Genomic DNA, 10,786 nt, shown 5'->3' on the forward strand with positions numbered 1-10,786 from the left:
GTGTGTGTGTGTGTGTGTGTGTGTGTGTGTGTGTGTGTGTGTGTGTGCATGCCTATGTTGGTTCAGCTTTAATTTGGTAATGCCGCATTCCACATGTCAGGTGGTCAGCTGTCCATTTAGGTGAGTCATCATGGCTGGAAAACATTGGCACTTGGACTGAATAGGCACACCCCTAAGACACACACTCACACACACACACAAATAAGTAATTGCATTGTAAAGTGAATGCATGTCTACGCAAAACAAATAACCACGATTGTGTTTTGTGGTGAATGCTGTCGCATTAATGCAGGTTTTAAACAGAGAGACAGACAGAGAGACAGACAGAGAGACAGGCAGGCAGGCAGGCAGACAGGCAGGCAGGCAGACAGACATGCAGCACTGAGGCACATGAGCGGGAGGGGTTAACTGACCTGTGAATAACTGCATTGCTACCTAATGACATTTACCTGTTTTACAGCTAGCCTTACAAAGTCTACCTACCACACTCACAAGTCACCTGTCCCGGTGTGCGTTAGAAGAGATCTTCAGGGCTGGCTGCTGCTAACTGTAGAGAGCTGAAGTAGGTACCCAACACAATGAAGAGTAAGTATCGATATTTAACATTCAAGAAAAATTGACAGTGTAACAGATACTGTTATGTTGACAGCTACAGTGCAAGGGACTGTATGATTGAATAGGAGGGACAGTAGTTATATGCTTGAACTGTCATTATGTGTTGGTGAAGACATACAGAACCAGTCAAAAGTTTGGACACAGCTACTCATTCAAGGGTTTTTCTTTATTTCTACTATTTTCTACATAGTGAAGACATCAAAACTAGGAAATAACACATGGAATTTGTAGTAACCAAAAATGTGTTAAACAAATCAAAATATATTTTAGATTTTAGATTCTTCAAAGTAGTCACCCTTTGCCTTGATGACAGCTTTACTCACTCTTGGCATTCTCTCAACCAGATTCATGAGGAATGCTATCCCAACAGTCTTGAAGGAGTTCCCACATATGCTGAGCACTTGTTGGCTGATTTTCCTTCACTCTGCGGTCCAACTCATCCCAAACCATCTCAATTGGGTTGAGGTCGGGTGATTGTGGAAGCCAGATCATCTGATGCACCACTCCATCACTCTCCTTCTTGGTCAAATAGCCCTTACACGGCCTGGAGGTGTGTTGGGTCATTGTCCTGTTGAAAAACAAATGATAGTCCCACTAAGCGCAAACCAGATGTGATGGCGTATTGATGCAGAATGCTGTGGTAGCCATGCTGGTTAAGTGTGCCTTGAATTCTAAATAAATCCCTGACAGTGTCACCAGCAAAGCACCCCCACACCATCACACCTCCTTCTCCATGCTTCACAGTGGGAACCATACATGCAAAGATCATCCATTCACCTACTCTCTACTCTGCGGTTGGAACCAAAAATCTCAAATTTGGACTCATCAGACCAAAGGACAGATTTCCACCGGTCTAATGTCCAATGCTCATGTTTCTTGGCCCAAGCAAGTCTCTTCTTATTGGTGTCCCTTAGTAGTGATTGCTTTGTAGAAATTCGACCATGAAGGCCTGATTCACTCAGTCTCCTCTGAACAGTTGATGTTGAAATGTGTCTGTTACTTGAACTCTGTGAAGCATTTATTTGGGATGCAATTTCTGAGGCTGGTAACTCTAATGAACTTATCCTCTGCAGCAGAGGTAGCTCTGGGTCTTCCTTTCCTGTGGCGGTCCTCATGAGAGCCAGTTTCATCATAGCGCTTGATGGTTTTTGCGACTGCACTTGAAGAAACTTTCAAAGTTCTTGAAATGTTCCAGATTGACTGACCTTCATGTCTTAAAGTAATGATGAACTGTCATTTCTCTTTGCTTATTTGAGCTGTTCTTGCCATAATATGGTCTTGGTCTTGGTCTTTTCCGAAATAGGGCTATCTTCTGTAAACCACCCCTACCTTGTCACAACACAACCGATTGGCACAAACACATTAAGAAGGAAAGAAATTCCAATATTGAACTTTTAACAAGGCACACCTGTTAATTGAAATGCAATCCAGGTGACTACCTCATGAAGCTGGTTGAGAGAATGCCAAGAGTGTGCAAAGCTGTTATCGAGGCAAAGGGTGGCTACTTTGAAGAATCTCAAATATAAATTATATTTTGATTTGTTTAACACTTTTTTGGTTACTACATGATTCCATATGTGTTATTTAATAGTTGTGATGTCTTCACTGTTATTTTACAATGTAGAAAATAGTAAAAATAAAGAAAACCCTGGAATGAGTAGGTGTGTCCAAACTTTTGACTGGTACTGTACAGTACGACATTAAAAAGGCACTGTCACATTTGACTATTTCAATGGTGAGAAATATACTGAACAAAAATATAAATGCAACATGCAACAATTTCAATGATTTCACTGACTTACAGTTCATATAACGAAATCAATTGAAATAAATGAATTAAGCCCTAATCTATGGATTTCACAAGGCTGGGCAGGGGCACAGCCTTGTACCCCTGCCCAGCCTTGTGAAATCCATAGATTAGGGTTTAATTCATTTATTTCAATTGATTTCGTTATTTCAGCCAATAAGAATGAGTTTCTCCCCACAATAGGTCTTTATTTACAGACAGAAATAGGTCCTGGGGTGACGTGGTTATGCGTGGTCAGCAGTTGTGAGGCCAATTGGACATACTGCTAAATTCTCTAAAACAACGTTGGAGATGGCTTAAGGTAGAAAGAGTAACATTCAATTATTTGGCAACAGCTCTGATGGACATTCCTGCAGTCAGCATACCAATTGCAATCTGTGGCATTGTGTTGTGTGACAAAACTGCACATTTTAGAGTGGTCTTTTATTGTCCCCAGCACAAGGTGCATCTGTGTAATGATCATGCTGTTGAATCAGCTTCTTGATATGCCACACCTGTCAGATGGATGGATTATTTTGGCAAAGGAGAAATGCTCACTAACAGGGATATAAACAAATTTGTGCATACAATTGGAGAGAATTAAGCTTTTTGTGCGTATGGAACATTTCTGGTATCTTTTATTTCAGCTCCTGAAACATGGAACGAACACTTTACATGTTGCATTTATATTTTTGTTCAGTATAGTTATTTAGAATATTATAATCCGTAAATTGCATCGTAATGCCAAGGGTGTTGTGCTAATAATGTTTATGTTCAAGTAGTGTTACAAGGGTTTGTCTTTTCAGTTCGGAAAACAAGGGTGAATAGAGGGTGTTATCTGTAAGAACGAAGCTTGACTCATTTTCCAGTGTAACTGTATTTGTAGAACAATCATATAGGAAAGATAATCTAGTAAAATTATTATCTGGTAAAGAAATTAGAAAACTGAAGGCGGAGGAAACGCACACATGGTCAGGCGAGGTGCTGGCTAGCAGAGTAAAACACTATCAAAAATAAAGGAGAGCCACACCCTGTAGGAGCTCAGATAAGATATTTTAATACCAACGTTTCAGAAATGAGAAAAAAACACTTTTTTGAATTGTTATCATAGCACAATTGTTATCATACCGATCTTGTACTGCTTGTCATTGGCGTCCACTCAACGCTGACTTCCTCTCTCATTGATCATTATGGACTGTATAATGTCAAACTATGTCTGTGTCCTAGATGGCTCCCTATTCTCCAGGGCTCTGGTCAAAAGTAGTGCACTACATAGGAAGTAGTTTGGGACGTACACTATATGTTCCTCTTTTCTCTCCAGAGATGGCTTCCCCTACTAGTCTGTTATCAGAGAATCAGTTCCAGTGTTCTGTCTGTCTGGATGTGTTCACTGACCCAGTCACGACCCCATGTGGACACACCTTCTGCATGGCCTGTATCAGAGGGCTCTGGAAGATCAGTTATGGCTGTAAGTGCCCAACCTGTGAGAAAACCTTCACAGTTAGGCCCCAAATTAGCATCAACGTTGCATTCAAAGAAATCACCGATCAATTCAAGAGGATTCAAGTTGGCGTCTCAAACCTAACTGTCGCTAAGCCTGGTGAGGTGGCCTGCGATGTCTGTACCGGAGGGACGATCAAGGCCCTCAAGTCCTGCTTGGTGTGTCTGACCTCTTACTGCGAGCCTCACCTGGAGCCTCACAAGAGAGTTGCTACGCTGAAGGTCCACAAACTGATTGACCCTGTGGAGAACTTGGAAGACAGGATGTGTAAGAAGCACGAGAAGCTCCTGGAGTCGTTCTGTAAGACCGACCAGATGTATGTCTGTCAGTTCTGCACCGAGACGTGCCACAAGACTCACCACACCGTTGCTATAGAGGAGGAGTGTGGGGAAAAGAAGGTACTGTAGGCATTGGGGGATGAATGTTGATACACAATAGTGATTAACTTTTTTATGATCAATTGCTTGTAATTCTTGAATCTTGTAATTCTTGAACAAGAATCAATAGGGCCCAAACTCTGATCTTGGGTTTAACCCCAGTGTGGAAAACTCTACTCCTTCCAGCACATCTTGACCCAGATCTTCACCCAGAATTGCAACTATTACTTCTAGCCCAGTACTACTACACCTACTTCTTAGATGGTTTGCATGTCCTTCTTTCTGTAGGCTCAGATAAAGAAGATGGAGACAGGAGTTCAGCAGATGATCCAGTCCAGACAGAAGAAGGTGGAGGAGATCAAACATTCAATGGAACTCAGTAGGGTAAGTTCTGCAAACAATCACAGATGGATGTGAAATCAATACGGCAGGGTTTAATTATTGTCCAAATGTATTTAAACAAAAAGGTGCAACCCTATATATGTATCGGTAAGCTGTCTCCAAATGCAATATTTTGTAGAGCATTTCTGTCTTTGTGGGGTAACATAGGGTCAGTGGTATGAAGTACTTAAGTAAAAATACATGACTATTTTATTGAATTTTTTTACAACTTTTACTTTTACATTCCCAAAGGAAAGATTGTACTTTTTACTCTATACATTTTTCCCAAAAGCACTCGTAACATTTTGAATGCTTAGCAGAACAGGAAAATGTTCCAATTCACATATTTATCAAGAGAACATCCCTGGTCATCCCTACTGCCTGATCTGGCGGACTCACTAAACACCAACGCTTCATTTGTAAAGGATGTCTGAGTGTTGGAGAGCGCCCGGCTATCCATAAAAAATAAATAACAAATAAAATATAAATGGTGCCGTCTGGTTTGCTACATATAAGGAATTTGAAATTATGTATAAATTTACTTTTGATACATTGCGTTTCTTGCAGTCAGATGACCTAGTGGCCTCATGGGTGGAATGTTACTAATAGTTTTCATAATTTCATAATAAATAAACATTATTTTTAAAGAACCTGCCGAAAATACGATGTTTCTATTTCACACAGTTTTGCTATATTTCAGTGTTGGGATGCAAACTCAAAATGTAATACATTTCAACTCTATATCTGACATGGTACAGGTGTCTTCTTTTTTTAAGCCCATAACCATGTGTGTGAGGTGTGTACTTTTGTTTCAAAATAGATTTGTTTAAAACTACTAAGAAACACTCTGATTTAGCCCACTTCAGTAAATTAAGTATGTTTTAGCAATTACATTTACTTTTGATACTTTGATACTTAAGTATATTTCAAACCAAATACTTGTAGAGTTTTACTGGGTGTCTTTCCATTTTACTTGAGTCATTTTCTATTAAGGTATCTTTACTTTTACTCAAGTATGACAATTGGGTACTTTTTCCACCACTGCACAGGATTCAAGTCTCAGTCAAACTGTTTTCAAATGTATTTCATTTCATCAGATAACTTCTAAGAAAGAGATGGAAGATGGTGCACAGATGTTCACTGCTCTGGTGAAATCCATCAAGAGAAGCCAGGCTGAGCTCAATGAGGGTATCGAGGAGAAGCAGAAAGCAGCAGAGAGGCGAGCTGAAGGGCTCGTCAAAGAGCTAGAGCAGGAAATCACTGAGCTACAGAGGAGAAGCACTGAGCTGGAGCAGCTCTCACTCACTGAGGACCACCTCCATCTCCTACAGGTTAGTGTCCCTCTATCTTGTCAATATGGACAATTGAACTTATATATTGATTTTAAGACTTGACAAACCAATAGACCAGGGTCCCCAACTACATTCAGCCATAGGCTGATTTGTTCTTGAGCGGATGGTCGGGGGACCAGAATATAATTATAAATCATTTGTATATTGTAAATTGACTGCAAGAAGCCAAAACAGATATAGTATTTGACAAAAACATAATAATTTCAAACCTTGATGACATTGATTACATTGGTATACGATCACATAATGTCTCTCTATTTATGTGTGGGAATAGTTGGGAAGAGATTTACTTCATTACAATCACTTGGAGCTGATTTCCTGGTGATTTACAGTCTTTTAGGTACAACAATGAACATTTTTATTTAAAAAAATCCTCCGAAAACTTGGGTGACCAAATAAAATCCTACACGGGCTGAATTTGGCCCCCTGGATGCAAGATTGGGAACCCTGCAATAGGCCAACTAAACAATCACAAGACAAGACATCATTCTCCAGAAAGATGGATGTGTTTCTTTTTCGCCCTGTCTTAGAGTTTACCATCGCTGTGCACCACTCCACCCACCAAGGACTGGTCTGAGATCAGTGTTGACTCTGATATGTGTGTGGGGAATGTGAGGAGAGCTCTATCTCAACTAGAGGACATACTTAAGAATGAGTTAGAGACACTGAAAGAGAAAGGTAAATTAAACACATGATACTTTTTTATGACTTGCGGAAAACCTATGCATATGCACGGATACAGTATCAATGAAGTGGGAAATTATACTAATCAAGCACATGGCTATGATATTATACTGAATGTTACTTTCATGATGAGAATAATATGTAGTTCTGGTAATGTATTCCTGTAACAACTGAGAATATTTCATTTTCTATTGTGCCCCAGAGTTTAAGAGGATCCAGAAGTATGCAGGTATAATTTCTCTATGACTTTTTCCATAATGACTCTCACTATCTTCATCATTCTCACTATCTTCATACTGCTCTATGCCTGCAACTCTGAGGTGTTATGACTGTTTCTAAAAGGCAATATAACACTTCATAAAGGATTTACGAGAATTTCCATGCTCTCTGTATCTCGACAGTTGACGTGACTTTGGACCCGGACACCGCACACCCCAACATCGTCCTGTCCTCTGACTGCAAGCAGGCACGGCGCGGTGACATGTTGCAGATTCTCCCTGACAACCCCCAGCGCTTCGACCCGGTGCTTTGTATCTTGGGGAAGAGAGGTTTCTCAATTGGGAGGTTCTACTTTGAGGTTCAGGTAGACAAACATTGGGCGAATCTTAACTTCCACTGACATTAGATCAGTTTCTGCAGTTGTTCTTCTTTTTTTTACCAGCTTCTGTGCCACGTCTGATGTGTATGAACAATTTTCTTCACCTAAACCCTGTGTTGGGGAAGCTACTCTGAAGATGTAGTTTACCAAGCTACCAATTACTTCACAATAGAAGAAGTTAAACTACCCTAAAGCTACCATTATGAAAAATATAGTTTAGTTAAATAAAGCTACTTTGAATAAGTAGTTCACTACATCTAAACTATCATATCTAAATATTTTTACAAAGAAGTAGGGTGTAGTTCAGTGGAGGCTCCTCAGAGGAGGAAGGGGAGGACCATCCTCCTCAGTGAATTTCATAAAAATAAAAATTGTGAAAAATAAAAGTAATCCTTTTTTAGATCAAACTACACAAAATATTTTCACATGCCAACAAATAATTGATAAAAATACACTGTTTAGCAATGAAGGTCTACAGTAGCCTCAACAGCACTCTGTAGGGTAGCACAATGGTGTAGGCGGAGGACAGCTAGTTTCCATCCTCTTCTAGATACATTGACTTCAATACAAATCTAGGAGGCTCGTGGAACTCTTCCAAGTCAAGGTAAACTTTTGTTTTTATTAATTTATTGCCAGTGGGGCTCACCGGTATGACTGCTAAACTGATTGCTAACTGTACACCGCACTGCATGATTGTAGCGGGTTTACTAACGCGTTAGTTCTAGTAGCTATGTTTACTTGACGTTAGCTAATATGTTTGTAGCGTTAGCTGTTATGAAAGTTTGCCTTGGAAAGTTTTTTTTGCCTGGTCACAGACAGCTGATGTATTGAACACTGAAGTCCATAGGTGAGGGGAAAAGGTGAGAGGAGGAAAGCGAGTAGATGCGAAAAGGAATTATACAACGATCAAAGGGATCATGCTGTCTGTATGTGGCTGCTATGAAAGTGAACTGTTTGCATGTGATCAGGGGGGTATTTATTCCACCGATTCTGTTGAAAAACGTTTCTTAAACGGAAGCAAACAGAACGAAACAGGGATAAACATACCTGAATTTGTCCAATAGAAACCCTTGTTTTACACCCTAGATCAGATAGATGAAGGCAAGAGTGTGCAAGGCGGTATTGAATGTGTCAGTCTGTCCCCTTGGTAAAGTTTAATTCATAGGCTAGGTTGTAGCAACTTCATGATGAGTATAGGGACAATTCGATTATCATGTAGTAGCCTAAACCTATAGATGTTACATTGAGCTGGGTAAGTGGAATATGAATGACAGTCATCCAATATGCTGTAATAGAAATAAGACCACGCTCATAACTACAATTACTGTCCTCCCTTATCTTAAATGGCACCAACTGCCACTGGTGTAGTTCCAGTAGTTAGCTACACGGCAAAAAGTTATTAATTACTGAAAACACTACCTAGATTTAAATTTAGTTCAACTACCACCAAGCAACTGTGAATTTGGTTTGATTCCTAGTTGAACTACATGTAGTTCACTACCCAACACTAAACCTAAGATTAAGCCTAAACCTAAGCCTAAACTTAACCCTAACTCTAACCCTAACTCTAGCCCTAGCACTAATCCTCTTTTTGATCTTCACAGGTGGGGGACAAGACCTACTGGGATCTGGGCGTGGTCAGAGAGTCCGTCAACAGGAAGGGGATGATAACTTCGACCCCAGAGAACGGCTACTGGACCATTAGGCTCAGAGGAGGGGAAGAGTACCGGGCCCTTGCATCCCCCTCCATTCTCCTCTCCCTGGGGGAGAAACCCCAGAAGGTTGGGGTGTTTGTGGATTATGAGGAAGGGTTAGTGTCCTTTTACGATGTGGAGGCCAAGGCTCATATCTATTCTTTCACTGGATACTCCTTTACTGAAAGGCTCTATCCATTCCTCAGCCCCAGTGTTAGTGATGATGGTAAAAACTCAGCCCCATTGGTCATCTCCCCTGTCAATCATGAAGGTTAGGTTTCTGATTTGCCTCTAACCATTCCTCATTTCCAGTGGGTGCGTTCAGCAGGACACAACGTTTTGGAACTTTCAGATAGAAATATGCAATGTAGAACACACGTGCCTCTCTGACATGTAGAATAATGTTTCACGTCAGCTCTATTTATGGCATTTCGATCTGCAACATTCAACAATGTTTGGCTATTTAATGTGGCATACGCGACACAATACGAATGCAGCCATTGTAAAAACATATATTTTTTGTATTTTACCTGGTTGACTGAAAACACATTCTCATTTACAACAGTGACCTGGGGAATAGTTACAGGGGAGAGAAGGGGGGATGAAATGAGACAATTGGAAGCTGGGGATAATTAGGTGGCCATGATGGTATGAGGGCCAGATTGGACATCCGGGTTAACACCCCTACTCTTACGATAAGTGCCATGGGATCTTTAGTGACCACAGAGAGTCAGGACACACATTTAATGTCCCATCCAAAAGACAGCACCCTACACATGGCAATGTCCCCAATCACTGCCCTGGGGAATTGGGATAATTTTTTGGACCAGAGGAAAGAGTGCCTCCTACTGGACCTCTACCACCACTTCCAGCAGCATCTGCTCTCTCATTCAGGGATTGACCAGGACCAACCCTGCTTAGCTTCAGCCAGCAGTGGGATGCAGAGTGGTATTCTGCTAGCCCCATTGGTCATCTCCCTTGTCAATCATGGTGTGCGACCATGTAAAATAACCTTGTGATTAAAGACAAACAAGTCGCTTAAATGCTTTGATTGACATTGCACTTAATCTTGACCAGTTGTCTACAAATTCTAATAAATGTATTGTTTTAGATTTTTCTGTCTCTGATAAAAGTTTGCATCAATACTTTTCATATTACTTAGGCCCTATGTATTATAATACTCAATGGGAATAAACATTTTGAATGTGCTCATTTACTGTAATGTCCTGCTTTTCCTTCCATCTGCGTGTAACATACTAGTTTGCATCCACCCAGAACCAGAGTTTCCATGTGTTTTGCATAGGCCTACTGGTGCTGAGATCTCAGCTGCATGCAGAGACCTCAGAGGACATTGTCTGCATCCCAAATTATACCATATTCCCTTTATGGTGCATCACTTTTCACTGGGGCTCTGGTCAAAAGTAGTGCACTATTTACTGTAGGAAGGTGCTATTTGGGACTTGATCATTTTTTAAATGAACCATGGATATAACCACATACTTTTTTAAAGGGGCAATCTTGGATTCAAACAACAACAAACACTTGTTTATTGTAAACGCCTCAAATTACAGATGATAGTGTTCTTCCATGTCTTATCAGTCAGTGAACCATCCAGGAATGCTCAAATATTTACATTTACATTTAAGTCATTTAGCGGATGCTCTTATCCAGAGCGACTTACAAATTGGTGCATTCACCTTATAATATCCAGTGGAACAACCACTTACAATAGTGCATCTAAATCTTTTAAGGGGGGGTTAGAAGGATTACTTTATCCTATCCCAGGTATTCCTTAAAG

At 40.5% G+C, this 10,786-nt stretch overlaps 1 protein-coding gene across 2 annotated transcripts; it reads left to right on the plus strand.

Moving 5' to 3' along the window:
• Window positions 1-13: 13 nt before the first annotated feature.
• Window positions 14-10,200, plus strand: LOC106608965 (E3 ubiquitin-protein ligase TRIM39). Of its 2 annotated transcripts, XM_045721824.2 has the most exons (9): window positions 14-120; window positions 461-585; window positions 3,723-4,300; window positions 4,568-4,663; window positions 5,758-5,991; window positions 6,543-6,690; window positions 6,899-6,925; window positions 7,098-7,279; window positions 8,899-10,200. In XM_045721824.2, exons 2-9 carry the CDS (start codon window positions 579-581, stop codon window positions 9,262-9,264), a joined length of 1,638 nt encoding a protein of 545 aa, XP_045577780.2. In that variant the 5' UTR covers window positions 14-120; window positions 461-578; the 3' UTR covers window positions 9,265-10,200. The 2 variants fall into 2 exon arrangements, with proteins under 2 accessions (XP_045577780.2, XP_014062710.2); XM_014207235.3 differs by lacking the exon at window positions 14-120 and having other exon boundaries at window positions 321-585.
• The last annotated feature ends 586 nt before the right edge of the window (window positions 10,201-10,786 follow it).

Source organism: Salmo salar, chromosome 07, assembly GCF_965601325.2.
Source record: "Salmo salar chromosome 07, fSalSal1, whole genome shotgun sequence".
Lineage (NCBI taxonomy): Eukaryota > Metazoa > Chordata > Actinopteri > Salmoniformes > Salmonidae > Salmo > Salmo salar.